The sequence below is a fragment of the Boleophthalmus pectinirostris genome, unplaced genomic scaffold, assembly GCF_026225935.1.
Source record: "Boleophthalmus pectinirostris isolate CB_2022bp ecotype Guang Dong unplaced genomic scaffold, ASM2622593v1 HiC_scaffold_3, whole genome shotgun sequence".
NCBI lineage: Eukaryota > Metazoa > Chordata > Actinopteri > Gobiiformes > Gobiidae > Boleophthalmus > Boleophthalmus pectinirostris.
The window spans coordinates 29,682,279-29,697,957 of NW_026571299.1; the positions used below are offsets into that span (position 1 = coordinate 29,682,279).

Sequence of the window (15,679 nt, forward strand, 5' to 3'; positions counted from 1 at the left end):
TACATAGCTGGAACAATCATTTTGGGGGTTTAATATTCATCATGGGGACTTTTTCTTTTCGTGTCAGTGGCATAAATTAAATTTCAGTATTATTGTATAGCAGCTATATTTTCTTCAGCAGTATATCGCACTTCAAAAATTTGTCATCATGAAACACAGGTCTAAGTACAGATGTGTTAATGGTGGCTTAGTGGTTAGAGCACCCTACATATTGGTGGATGGATCAACCTCTGATCAGTGCCAGCAGCTGTTGTGTCCTTAGGCAAGACACCTCACTCTCATTACCTAGTATGAATATTGTGTGTGCCTGAGCGTTGGAGGTGGTCAGAGGGGCAAAGTCGCAGATTGGGAGCCTCACCTTCATCAATCTGCCTCGACACAACAATGCTTACAGAATTTGCTTATCACTTAGTACCTATAGTATGACTGAGAATAAATAATACAGTGGTACAAAAACTTATATCTTAGAAAAGTGACGTAATAATAACTAATTCATAGATTAAGATTAGTTAAGTTATTTTATTTTTGGTGACCTAGATCTTTGTTGTTCTTTCTACTGATATCAGAAGAAGAAAATACTTTAATATTGTTGTATTATTGCAAAAAACATCAAAATCTGATCTTTTTTTGTTGTTGTTATCAGATAAAGCATTAACAGACCAACTAACAAATGAAACCAGCATAAAACTGAACTAAGAAATTGAGAAAAGAACAAATTAATTTAGTTGATAAGTGGAGATCTAGTCCAGAGAATGAGTAACCCAGCTTAGCCTTTGGCCCTCTGTGCTGTGTGAGTGGTTCAAGTGGGCTAAAGGTGAACATGTGAAGTCCAGTATATGTGTGTGTGGATGCACCTGCCTTAGCCTGATGCTGTCCCGTCGTTTATGCTAACAGCGGTCGAGCGAGCCTGTGTTTTGATGTGTTTCTCTCTCTCCTCAGGGTCACTATGACAGCTGTGTGAGGGACAGCTGCACAGGGCCGACTGGCACAGCCCACGTCACCAAGATCTCAATGTTCAGGATGACGGGAATTATGTGTTTGGATTTGGGAATCATGTGAAAATTGGCGAAAATATAATATAATTGTAATAGAACTAAACTACAGCAGTAATAGTGGTAGCAGTAGAAGTAGTTGTTGTAGTAGTTGTAGTAGTAGTAGAATTGGTTAGTAGAAGTAATAGTAGTTGTAGTTATTAGATTGATAGATAGATAGATACATTTATTGATCCCGAAGGAAATGGAATAATATTTCAATAACAATAATAACAATAGTTAGAGTTAGAGAAGTACTAGTTTTAAAAATAGTAGGTGTAGTAGTTGTACTAGTAGTTGTACAAATAGTAGTACAAAAGTAGTGGTAGTCAGTATTGGGCAAGATCCTTCAAAAAAGTAACAGTTATAGTAGTATAGTTATAGTTATAGCACTTTAAAAAAAAATACCGTTAATTGCGTTAGTAACTGTCTTACCGGTTGAAGTAATGAATTGAAGTAACTAATGACCTGATAAAGTAACTATTCAAATACACCCCTTGTAGTTTTTAGAGTAAAAATGAGCTCTATTTGGCCTTATTTGGTCTGAAATTCACCAAATCTTCCCAGGGTCAGTAGTTTAAGTTCTTCTCATCTTCTAAGGACATAACAACAGTTTTTGACGCTGGCGCCCCCACTGTGGCCCCTGATATTCTCAGTGGACTCCCACCCAAGTACTACCCAGGCTCAGTCTCGCTTCGCTTCTGAGATCTGACGAAATCAGGCTTTGACAAACTGGTAAGGTAAATGGCCATAACACAATCACACAAATGAGCTACAGGTAATGAAGCAATGATCATAATGCAATGAAATAACCATGTTAGCATATATATTATTACTGTTATAATGTCACAGTCACAAAACATCTAATCACACAGAAACCAACACTTCAGTTTCCATAAATGATCACATGAGTGTAGTATAATAAATTACATTCTGGGAGGATGAATGAAATGAGATGGTTTTTGAGTAAAGCTGTTTCCTTATGTAGGTCAGAGTGTGTTGAACGATTTGGGAAAAACATTTAATGGCAATTTTTGTGGCAAGCATGGTGGCTAGATTTGTGATTTATGTTTTAAAAATAGGTTTCTGTTTCAAGTTCACATTTTACAGGGCACAATAAAAAAAAAAAAAATACTCTTGTGATCTTTAAGGCATGGTAGAATGCTGTTACCTCCTCAAAAACATACCTGGAGTTGTGTTTTGTTTCATTCGCAAATATCTGGGTAATCCCTCATTATGAGTCTGTCTACATTGCCAAAGCTCAAAATGCTCTGTTCCATCTTGTAATGTGGTAGTTTATAAATTAATAATATTACCTTGTACATTCTGTTGAGTGTAGAGAATGGAAAATTCTAGGACTGAAATTATCCAAATGATTCTAGTGAAGGTGTATGAAGTCTAAAACACAATGGAGCACTTCCTGTATCACCACATGACATCACAAGGTAGAACAGAGTGTTTTCTGTTTAAGAGAAGAACTCAGCCTAAATATTTTTGTGTGCTGCACATGAATGAAAGGAACAAAACACAACTCCAGGTATGTTTTTGAGGAGGTAACAGCATTTTATCATGGCGTAAAGATCACAAGAGTAAATTTTTGTGTTGAGTAAATGTTTCTGATGAGGAAACAACATTATAAATATATCAGAAAATAGAATATGGCCATTTAAACATATCAGAAGAATTGACAAAAAGAGTGAAATACGAACTGTCAGTCAACATGTCTGCGCAGACCTAAACTACCAGGTTAGCCTTTTTTATGCAGTCTTTACAATGTACTAATTATGTCCATTCAAATTGAGATTTTGATTTGAGTTTGATTCATCTTACAACCCTAACATGTGTAGATGTGACATAAGATCTGACAGTCCACTGCACTTACCCTGCGGGCTTGTCCACCTTCAGGAAAGCCTGGATCACCAGAGGAAACTCATACTTCACTATATACAGGTAACTGGACATGGCTGCAGGAAGATAGAAGAAAAACAGCAAAGGTTAAGCAACAGATGTGAACAAATATACATTAATAAACAATTACTGACCTATATGAGAGATATTGTTTTTAAGAATCAGTATTATCACCCCACTAGAGCTCCAGTTTTGGAGATGCTCTGGCCTAGTTGTCTAATCTAGTTCTTTCTCACATTAGTTAAACTTAGAAAGAAAGTTAAAGAAAATCTATCCGTACAATAAAGTAGAAAGTAGTCCCCTGTGCAAAGTCCCTTTTACATACAAGGATGACATATAAAACCTCTTCAGGCATGTTTTTGATGAAGGAAAAACTTTATAACATGGTAGAAAGCTCAAAAAATAAATTGTGCGTAATACCCCCTCATTAAGTAACGACTTAAAATCAAAACAGTTTATATAGGCCACAAATTGGTAATGTTTATCAAATGTTTTCTTTATATACAAATCCCATATCTACCACTTTTACATTCTGGTCGTTCATTCATAGAGGGCACATGTTAATCCCAGGCAGGAAATCATGTGCTTATGACAAACACCACATGGTACAAAGTGTGTGTGCGTGCGTGCGAGCGTGTGTGCATGATGCATGACAGATGGCCCGAGCTCACCTCCGATGTTCTGCAGTGTGATGGCGATACCTGCCGCCATCTTGCCTGGAGTCCCAAACGCTCTGAAGCCCAGCTGCTCGTAGGCCCGGATACCTGAGGGACAGACAGGCTGGTTGTAATTAATTCAAACATGTATAACCTGCAATAGTACTAGAAATGTTTTTCATTTGTAGTGAAATCTGTGATACTTTCAAAAGTACAGCAAACTATAAAACTAATTTCCTCATGGGCTGGTAGATGTAATGCCTTTATTTGATTTTATAACATATAGCATATTTTATAATATATAACATAGATATTAAAGGGACAGTCTGGAATTTTGGACATAGGACCTCAATTCCTAGTTTGCCAGGGTGTAGGAGATGCGTGGAAACACATTTTACGAACATGGAGAAAAATCCCGCAGAAAAAATGTTCTTGGGCTGCTCCCTTTCCTCCAATGCACCCACATCTCAAGTAACTGATGTGCAAAGTTCTCATTCTTTTATATGTGGAGACACTTTTTAAGATATTCCATCCAGTCCTTGTATTTGCAGAGATCGCTTGTGCTAAGCTAGTGCATGTCAATGGCCATAGTTAGCATGCCACTAAAAACTCCACAAAAACACCCGAAGCAAATCTATTATATACAGAGTGTCGATGTGAATGTCTGTGATGAGAGAATAACGTTTGAAATAAAACTAACCTTGCATCACATGAATTGTTGCATGCTGAGGGACTATTTTCTCGGAGCAGCAGAATTTTACTTTGCCGGTAAGATAGGTGCTAGGTGATATCAGTCCGCCGCTGCCAAGCTTTCTATCAGGAAGTACAACACGCTGCTGCTGCTCAGACATAAATCCTTCAAATGCAAGGTTGGTTTTACTTCTAAAATTATTCTATCGACACAGACATTTACATCGACAGTCTGGTGTTATAATAGATTTGCTTTGGGTGTTTTGTGGAGTGAGTAAGACTGTTTTTAGTGGCTGGCTAACTATGGCCATTGACATGCGCTAGCCTAGCACCAGCGACCTCTGCAAATACAAGGACTGGATGGAAAATTTTAAAAAGTGTCTCAACACATCTCCAAAACTCTGACTCACTAGGAAATGAGGTCCTATATCCAAAATTCTGTCGCTTTAAGCAAGGAATACAGTTAACACTTTAATATCTTGACCAGGAAGATGAATGCATTACTGAGTTCACAAACACATGAGAATTTATCTTGAACCATTTCTGTGCATATGTTTGGGCTAAAGCCACTGGATGACCAGACCAATCACAGCTAGACTGTTTATATAAAGGGACACAGCTAACCTGCTAGACAGCCCTTTCCAAATAGGAAGTGAGCATGGGGGCGCTTTCGGCTCCAGCAACTTTGGCTGAAGTATACTTTACATTGAAAAACGGTCACCCCCTCTCGGTTAGGACTCAAAATGTTCATATGAAGCTGCCCTACATGATCCTGGTTTTGATTTTGCCATTTTGTCCTTAAAAAATTCTTAATATGGAACTCCGCTCCAAATTCGCTCCTATAACTGCTAGCATCATCTGATAGGGTGATGTCGCACTCCTTTAGACCACTTTTTTATACCGACTATGATTACAGCACAGTACTGGTTTGGGTTGAAGCCAAAGTTGAAGCGTCCAAACTAACCAAATCAAACATGGTGATGCAGAATTTAGTGCTTCAGCATATTTTAGCAGAAAACTGGGTATTTTGTTATGAAACAAATTACTCCAGACAGGAACTAATGACATTTGTGGGTGGATGTCTGTCTGATGTTTCCTCTCAAGTCCATTTAAACAGACTTTGATTTCACTGCCTGCTGTGCTTTTAACATAATCAGCTTAAAGCAACTGTCTGAAGTATTTGTTCTGCCTTTTCACAATCACTCGGACACGTGTTTCCCAAACTTCTCCCAGGTTAACGGTTGTAACTACATACCTACAATCCCAGAACACTTTAGCAGCAGATGAATGGAGTACGAAGAGAGAACCGCCACCACTGTGAGGAGTATCCTGAAAAACACAAAAACAAGATGGCCATCGATTATCATACAGAGAAAGCCTGCGTTTGGTGCCACTGGGGCGTACATGCTTCACATTGGACACTGGCCCGTGGGCTGTTGACCCAGGTGCGGTCCAGACTCACATTTCCTGGATGCAGGACATACATCGCGCTGGAACAAAACAAAAGTGTTACCGCAGCTGAAGCTCTGATCTCTGACACACCAGATGGAGCATGCCCCAACAAACACAATCGTATACATGGGAACTATGGAAACAATGTGTAGGAAGGACCAACAATCAGCACATAATTCCTGTGATCTCTTTTAAGTATTTGGAATTCCAAGCAGTAACATGGTATTTGATCTTCTGTACAGGGGAAACAGTCTTCAGACCTTTAAAATATAGGTGAATAATTCTTCTGGTGAATCTTAATTGTAAGTCTACTCTATGGAAGTAAGTATATTCACTCACTGATTCAATATGCTGTTCAGTGGCCTGGAAGCAAAGTTTTCACATGGGAATCTAAAAAAAAATCATGGATTCTTCTGAGTTTTAAGCCATTTTGTGTGTTTTGTTTCATTCACACATGTTTGAGTAACCCTTTGTTATTAGTCTGTCTACATCTCCAAAGCTCAAAATGCTCTGTTCTACCTTGTGATGTCATGAAGCAGTAGTTTTCAAGTTAACAGCTATTTTTCACCTTTATTTCAGGAAAGATTGGAAATTCCAGGACTGAAATTATCCATATGATTCTAGTGAAGGTGTATGGAGTTTAAAAACACAGAGAAGCACTTCCTGTATTACCAAATGACATCATAAGGTGGAACAGAGTATTTTCTGTTTGGGAGAAGAACTAAACCTGTGTGAATGAAACAAAACACAACTCCAGGTATGTTTTTGATGAGGAAACAACATTATAATAGATTTGAAAATAGCGTAATATGGACTGTTTTAATTCCAATTAAAATATATTTAAAATTAGATCTTAGAGCTTGTTTGTGATTTATCAAAACCAGAGATGGGACCAAGACATCACTTTGCAGGTCTCAAGTAAGTCTCAAGTTTTTGACCTCAAGTCCGAGTCAAGTCCCAAGTCAAATACAGCCAGGCAAGTCCAAGTCGAGTTTTGAGTCACTTATAAATCCAAGTGAAGTCCAAGTCGTCTGCTTTGAGCTTCAAGTCATTTCAAGTGTTTCAAGAGTTGTAGAAATGCAAATTTTTCCTTTTAAAATCTCACAATACAAGATCTTAGAGTGAATCATTAGAGTCAGAATAGAACAAGTTCAGATTTTAGTGCTTCTCAAGTCTTCTCAAGTCACAGGCCTCAAGTTCTAAGTCTACAAGTTCAAGTCCCAAGTCTTAGTTCATTTTATTAAGTCAAGTCTCAAGTCCTAAAAATAGTGACTCAAGTCTGACTCGAGTCCAAGTCACAACTTGCAAGTCCCCACCTCTGGTCAGAACTATACCTATTTCTTAAAAAAATTAGATCAATATTTCAAAAAGGTCAGATTCCAGTTCTACTTTAAAGATCCTTCTTATGATTTAAATATGAAGAGCAGTTCCAACTTTTATGGAAAATCAATTCCTAAAATATCAGTTTCATTTCATTAAGCATGATTGTTTCTAAACTTGTTTTTTTTATTATTGTAAATCTTTGTAAATCAGACATGAAAGTTGTTTTTCTAAGTTGACAACGATTATAATAGATTATAGTAGAAAAGTATGCATACTATCTAATCAGTGCTTTTAATAACAACTTCAACTTATAAAATGGATTACATTATTTTACCATGACGTAACTTGAAAAACAGTCACACATTACTTGACTTTGTTACATAACAGACATCTTTAATCATTCTTGATATGCCCACTACCCCACACACCAGCCCACAGACTCCAGCAGACCTAATTTGACCCATTCTTCTTCTCCCTCTTTTATTGTTATGTGTTGTTGTTCATTCACTGCTTTGGCTCTACAGTCTGTTAATTCTGCCCCTTTAAAACCCTCTGGCAGCGTGTCTTTCACCTCAGCCTAAACTCTTGGCCCGTTCACAGCCTCCTTTTGTTCCAGCACTGGTTTAAAGATGGAGGGATTGTGGTGTGGAGAGGCAGAGGGAGGACAGATCTGCTGACAGATTGAACAGTGGGGTCACTGTAGGGACCCCACTCCTACGAAGACCTGACCTGATCACGCCTCTGTATCCACCGGGAAATACAATAGAAACATGTTACAGCTGGTAGTTAGTTAGCATTCACGTGTTTTATAGCCAGTGTTTCTCAGACTGTGGTATGCAAGCTCCTTCAGGTGGTACTTGGACAGCTCTTTGGTTTGGGAGTCTGCCTAAAATCCATTTTACCCACTTTTTTGTCCTCTAATTTCTGGTTTAGCACACTAGAATCTCCACAGCAGAGTCCTGCACGGGTCCATTTTTGAAGACCCGCACCTGCCCGCAACCACGCAGTTCTGCACAGCACCCGCCCATTAGCCCGTGATTTTATCAAAGTTAAACCCACATCCGACCGGACCCATTAGCATTCCACCCGTTACCTGCCTGTGCCCATGATAAATCACATACAAATTACAAGCTTTCTAACTGAAGCAGCCATCAGAATACAAACTGAAAAGTTCAAGAATTACAATCACGAAATGAAATTAAACTCTTACGCTTTCTCTTCACTTTTTCATCATGACGAATACGAACTACAGACTTTTGCGCCGCACACGCCACGGACTGAACCAGGACTAAACCAGGACTAACCCAGGACTGACTACCCACCCGTAAAATTCCAGAACGTTAAACCCAGGACTCTGCTCCACAGATCTCACCTGTAACATGATCTGGGTGCATGACCTTCTTGTCTCCATAGAGATAGTCAAGTCCAGAGTCAAGTTGTTGAGTCAGAGTATTCTAGGCAAAGCTTCTTTGGGTAATATAATGCCCTCTGCAATTTACAAAATACACTTTCTTATTATGCATTAAAACCTGCTCACCCTCAAGTTTAGACCATTACAAATAGATGCTATACTGGGAATAGGGAATTCTATGGGATTCTTACATTAACCAAGCAGTTCATATTACAATTTTCTCTGGAAATTGACCAATATGAATCTTTTCATTATCAGTGAAAATTATAAGTAACAAATCCAAATGCAATAACAATTATGTTGTATACAATTACATCAGTATTTGCTTTTGACTGGTCTAGTGTTTTGTTTTATTAATTAAACACTAGGTCTAACACTTCATTGCTTCCCATTGTTATTGACAAGGTACTTCAATCTATCAACCATTCTTGAAAGTCCATAAGTGTTTTTCCTGTTTGTGATCCAAATCAGTATAAATATTGTCTTCTGTGTTTTTGTCTTCTGAAAAATGACACGTTTTAAGACAAAATTGCAATCTTTTAAATTATTCCTTAATGAGGAGTTGACATGCAGCACGGTGCGGCTAAAAACTATTCAGACTTTTCATTGACACTGACAAAAACACATTTGCATGAATCATAAATTGTAATTTTTGGGGACTGCTGATAATTTTTATAGCTAAAAACATCATTCCTAATATAATGTAAAAAAACTGGGTTCACAGTTGGAATTAGGGTTACACAAAATACTTGCAATCCGGTCACAATTTGAGATGGCACAGTTATCAAATCACAAAGGCAAACATTTTTTTGATAATAGAAAGTCCTCTGCAAAGAGACTGAGTTGTACCTGCAGTTCAGACCTCTACAAACATGCTCTGAAATGCATTACCATCATGTAATAGTTTATCAGTTCATACTTCAGTCTTCTCTCCAATGTTAATGCTCCTGGATTTGTTTACAATGCGCACTCTGAACTGAATCCTACTTTTTAAACACATATCCCAAATGTAATCGCAATCACAATATTTTTGAATAGGTTAAAACATAGCTAAAGGTGCCATTGGGTTCAGTTTAAAAACATGGGTCACACAACAGAGCTCAGCATAAGGGGCTTTCTCCAAATCCACTGCTTCAAACACCGTCCTTGAGTCACTCTGTAAGACGGCTCAGGGGTTCTACAATCGCCCTGAAATCTGAGAGGGAAATCACGCAAGTTTTGACCTTAGACAAAAATGTGTTGGAAGTTCAAAAATTTAAATGATGTCCCCTTAGCCTTTTGTTATTTTGAATGCACCATTGTTAAAGGGGCACTATGTAACCTGTTTGTCTTTATGGAGAGGATATTGCTCTGCCTGGAATGTTCTACAGTATGGCTTTAGTATCTCCATGGGGACAAGCAGAAGACAACACCAAGCTACATGTACAGAGAAGCAGCCCCATTCACAGTAAAAATGTATATATTTTTTAAATGTTTTTTTAACATTTTAATGTCATATTGCTGAATATTCCATGCAGAGTAACAACAAGCAGGTGGCAAAAAGTTAGGTGGTGGCTGGAAAGAAGAAATAGTGCCATGTACACTACCTGTCAAAAGTTTGGACTCACCCTCTCATTAATTTTTTTATGTATGTTTACCACTGTCTACATTTGCTATACATACAGAAGACATCAAATATATGAAGATGTGTGGAATTATTAAAAAGAAAAACACTGAATCAGTCAGCTGTGTACATTTAAACATCACCAGTCAAAAAGTTGGACAAGCAATATCATTATTTTGTGAAAAATAAAAAATTAAATAAGTCTACTAAATACATTTTGACAAAGCAAATGGGTGCTAATTTGAGGATTTTGTGATATTTATAAAATATATCTAGAGTTATAGTTCCCGTAGTTATTTTTCCTCCATATATCTTACTTCATATATTTGATGTCCTTTGTGTGTATATAAAATGTGAAAAGTAGTAAACATATAGAGAAATCATTGAATGAGATCAAATTATTGACTGGCAATGTACATTTAAAATTAGTTTATTATATAAAACCTAATGCAAAATCAATTTTTTTCCTTTTTGCCTTTCGACTGACCCCTGTTCTGCAGATAGACCATGAACCTGCTCACCTCTTCCCTCACTAACCCCATAATCCAGTTTCATAACACAGACAGACACAGAAATATGCAGACATTTCACTTGTACCACCAGAGAAGACACCTTTAAGGCCCCAGACCTCCAGCTATATTCTTTATTGAAATGCGCACATACTTTCATTTGCCCTAAATCCTCTTTTTATTGTACACTCTGTAACATTTCCTGGAAAGATCTAAAATGTTGGAACAAAAAAAGTCATATTAGGCCAGGGGCAAGACCAAAGCTACAGAATCCTACCCCCTACAGAGGTCAGTACAAAACTAGGTCTCTCATGTCTGCAGATGAAAGGTCATACTACATAATACGTGATAACATCAATATTTTGTAAGTGTGAACGAGGACAGCTGACGTCATTGTAGGTCATTTGGTTCAGTTTAGGTTCATTTATTCAACACCTGAACAGGAACCTTGCACAGTAATAGAAGCATTAATCAAACTTGAATATGGAAATTATGTTTGTACCAGACTTCTGGGTTAGACAGGGCAAAACTGCACAAACAACACAATACAGCGTGTAGATTTCAATTAACAGAAGAGTAATTTTAGGTACAATATATAGGCCTGTTGCATAAGAGGACTTCCAATACTGTTTACCACAGAGATTGTACTACATCAGAACAAAACCAGGTCTAGACCAGGACTAAAACGAAATCTAAGGCACCTCTGATAGTGAAAATGACGACCACTGCAGTCTGGGTGGCACAGTGTCTATTAATCTTGCCTCACAGCTAGAAGGTTCTAGGTTCAACTCCAGGACCTTTCCAACCCAAAACCTGCACAATAGGTACAATTCTCCAGCTAAGGAAGTCCTGGCCTGCAATGCCTACAGCTCCTGACAGGTTACCCCAGCAGCATTGAAGGGTGGGTCAAATGCAGAAGACCAATTTCTTTACAGAGACAGTGAAATAAACTGCACTGTGTAACTTTACTGGTGGACAGTCCATCACCTGCTTGTCTTCATGGAGATGTTATTGCATTGTATAGAATGTTCCATGATAGAGATTAAATTTATTTATATTAAGGGAGACAATTATTAGACGTCTATGCGGGTCAAAATTTACAGTCCCGCTCCCACCCGCACCCGCAAAGAATTGTAATTTTCAGTCCTGCTCCTGCCCGCATCGGTGATATTTTGTCCTGCTTCTGCCTGCAAGTCCCACAAGATGAGGACATTCACTTATAAGCTCTATCAAACACGGAGAAGCGGAAAGGAATTGTCTAAAACAGTGGTCCCCAACCTTTTTTGCGCCACGGACCGGTTTATATCAAAAATATATTACAGACCGGAGGGAGTTGGGGGGGTGGTTGCGTATGGGAGGAGGCGCGGTGGACGGTCTGACAGCATGGTTAAGTCTTGGCTAAATCTTGTTTTAGTCCTGGTTTTAGTCCTGTTTTAGACCTGGTTTAGTTCTGATTTAGTGGCGCAGCCTGCACGACGTACGAGGCGGGGGACGGTTTGCGCGGCGTACACATTAATTTGCGAGACTGCGGTAAAATGTGTAGCGTGCTGTACTGTTTTGTGTCGGGTCTCACGGGTTCTGCAGGAGGCAGGGCTCTAACAGCTATAGTACATTATAGGAGTACATTATAGGTTACATCAGATCTGTGAAGAGGCAAACTTATTCACAGAGAGAATTATTGTATTTTTGAGCAGTAGAAACATCCACAATGAACAGCTGCTACATAGATGTGTTTAATGTCATACCATGGGACATTCCAGGCAAACCAATAACATCTCCATGGAAACAAGCAGGTGACAAACCCTCCACCAGAAAAATCACACAGTGCAGCTTTAACTTTCCTCCCATATTTATAACCCTTTTTCAATTTTGGAAAACACATCTACATTGGTTTTCATCTATAACTACAGCAGTCAGCTTTAGAAATGTTATGGCTCATCAATGCATAAAGACTGTAACCGCATGTTTTGCACAGAAAATGTGTGAAAATATCCGGTATTTTCTGCATTCATGAATAAAATAACTATTATTTTTCACATTCAATTCAAAACCATCACTACAGGCCATTATCAAACAAATGGGACTCCTCTTATCACTGTCAGAGTTAAAAATAGCAACTGCATTCAAGGAATACATTACAATACAATTATGTGATGGCCATCTGTGAAGGAGAGCCATTACCGAAGGACAATAAATGACAAAATAGTTAATTCCCTCACTGCAACAGATAATAATTAGGGGTGTAACGATATCCAAGTCTCACGATACGATATCGTCACGGTATGAACCTCACAGTACGGTATTTATTGTGATATCGTGGGAAAGCTCACGATATGGTGGGGAGGCTCATGATTAGAGACGTAACAATATCTAAATCTCTCAGTACAATATTTTCACGATATACATCTCACGGTACGATATTTATTGCGATTTTTGTGGAGGCTAACAAAACTGTGAATATGCTGCTTTTTCCTCTTAAAATGCCTTGACATGACTTAATCCAAAGAACTAAGACTTAAAAGTGCTTAGAACTGTTATTTCCTCTTGTAGTCTACACTGAAATAGAGCAAAGGATCATGGTCTATGTAGTTCCCTCTGTCTTTTTTTTTAGCTATTGCTGCACCATAACTTAATTTAAGCAAAGAATTGTAATTCGATATATTGTGATGGTCCACGATATTATTGTGAGAACTTTGACAATACGATATCACGATATTTCGGTTACTGTTACATCCCTAATAATAATAATAATGTGACTGTACAAAGATAATTACCCAAAAGGAGAGAAATTTAACATACAGCCTTTGATACTGATTTATGTTGTTGTATTCTTTAGAAAGATGAACGAATAACTTACAAAAACATGACGACTCCAGCGTTGGCCATGGCATAGGCAAGTCCCAGGATCCCACTCCCCATAATGGCATTTCCCAAGTTGAACACTGACATCCCAAATGAGGTCTTTCCTTCAAACTGTAGCAAAAAAGATTACAAAAATAATAATGAATATTTTATATCAGGACAAAGTTGAATTTAAATTTCGGATGGTGCTTACGTCTGTGAATCGTGGCGTTTTCTTGTCGTCAACGGCCAAAAACTCCTGACTCTCTGGAAGGTTGGATGCAGCATTTTCGGCCTTGTGTGAACTGAAAGAGAATGGAAAGTAAAGCATTGGAAATTTAATCAGGCTCAGTTATGATGACTCAAAGTTTTATGAACCAGCGCAGTTTGAAAGCCAAGCATGATGCAAGATCTTGTTCAGCGTGTATGGACATAATGTAGAAAACAGAAAATAAAAATGACCTTTGCCAATGCTGAAAACAGAAAGCCAAAAGATGAAAATGAACGACCTCTGCAATTTAAAATCTCACTGTTTTGAGGAGGCAAGTAAGAGCATAAACAAGACTGCCCTTATCATTATGAATTAATTATTAGCAATATTGTAAACAGATTATTGTCTGTTTATAATATTGTAGACCTCCTCAAAGTTCTCCTCAAATGTAAATTTACAAAGTCTAGGCAAATAGCATGTTAAAGGGCCCATACTGCACTGTTTCCTGAGCTATGATAAAATATTGTTTCCTCATCAAAAACAAATCCTGCATATTTAGGCAGAGTTCTTCACTCAAACAGAAAACACTCTATTCCACACACTGTTGTGATGTCATGTGGTAATACAGGGATGCTCCACTGTGTTTTTAAACTCCATACACCTTCACTGGAATCATCTGAGTAATTTCAGGCCTGGATTTGCCAAATACTGAACAAAAGGTAAAATATAGCTGTTAACTTGAAAGCTACCACTTCATGGCATCATAAGGTGGAACAGAGCATTTTGAGCTTTGGAGATGCAGACAGACTCATTATAAAGAATTACTCAAAAATGTGAGAATGAAACAAAACACAACTCCAGGTATGTTTATCGTTTTTTTTCCATTATTCATTTAAACACAAAATCGAAAAATGAAAAACAAATCATTATCCATTTTTTCATTTTGGTTTTGGAGACACATAATGAAAAAAAAAAAACAGTTTATAATGAAAAACGAATGAATGAATGATACAGGGATTGTTTTGATCAGGTAACAACATTATAACATGACTTAAAGCTCAAAAGACCCAGTGTTGTGTAATATCGGACCTTTAAACATGACATTCCCAGTGACCAGTTTCTACCCCACGTAAAAGCTATTTTTATGGACGCACTCAGGCATTCACAGCCATAGCAGCATACAGCAGGATGAATGAGCACATTGGACATACCTCGCACTATTGGCCACTGCCTCCCCTCTGTATGGGTGAAGAGAGAGACGCCATCAATCAAACCAGAAACAGCACAAGAGTGAAAACAACCTCTGTCATATTAGACATAAGAGATAGGACTACAGTCTACACTCCATCATCAGCCTATGGGAGCAGGCAGTTTAATAGCATCATTTATACAGAGGAAAACAGGCTCAGAAAGACATCAGTTGATAACATCATTACAGATTTGAAAGGCGTAATACAGAGGAGCATAGTGAATGTCAATGGATAGAAGTGGCGTGCCCGTGTGTGCAGAAGTGGTGACCTGTCTCAAGGGTGATAAAGTTGGAGTTAAAGAGGCAGAACGAATGGGTGTCTGCTAAACGATGACGTACAAATGTTGAGCCAATCAGAAAAGAGGGAAAATAGTGAATAAACTACATCAGCTAATGCTTTTAAACTTGCATATTTAAGCTGAGTTCTTCTCTCAAACTGAAAACTCTGTTCCTGTTGTGATGTCATGTGGTAACACAGGAAGTGCTCCACCGTGCTTTTAAACTCCATACACCTTCACTAGATTAATTTGGATCATTTCAGCCCTAAAGTTGCCAATCACTACTGAACTAAAGGTAAAAGTAGCTGTTAATCTGAAAACTGCTTTTTCATGACATCACAAGGTGGAACAAAGCATTTTGTGGTTTGGAGGTGTAGACCAACCAATAATAAAGAATACTCAAATATTTGTTTGAGTTTGAATGAAACAAAACACAACTCCAGGTATGTTTTTGAAGCAGTAAGAGTATTCTGACATGGCTAAAAGCTCATAAGAGTAAATTTTACGTAATACTGGA

The 15,679-nt window shown here is 38.0% G+C and overlaps 1 protein-coding gene across 1 annotated transcript in view; it reads right to left on the reverse strand.

Moving 5' to 3' along the window:
• The window catches only part of slc38a3b (solute carrier family 38 member 3b), a 59,603-nt gene that overhangs the window by 18,360 nt on the left and 25,564 nt on the right, over positions 1–15,679 (reverse strand). The window contains exons 3-8 of the mRNA XM_055160332.1: positions 14,847–14,873; positions 13,639–13,729; positions 13,441–13,556; positions 5,541–5,614; positions 3,611–3,703; positions 2,914–2,995 (exon numbers count right to left, since the gene is read on the reverse strand). Coding sequence (XP_055016307.1) covers positions 2,914–2,995; positions 3,611–3,703; positions 5,541–5,614; positions 13,441–13,556; positions 13,639–13,729; positions 14,847–14,873 — 483 coding nt within the window. The remainder of the gene's footprint in view (positions 1–2,913; positions 2,996–3,610; positions 3,704–5,540; positions 5,615–13,440; positions 13,557–13,638; positions 13,730–14,846; positions 14,874–15,679) is intronic.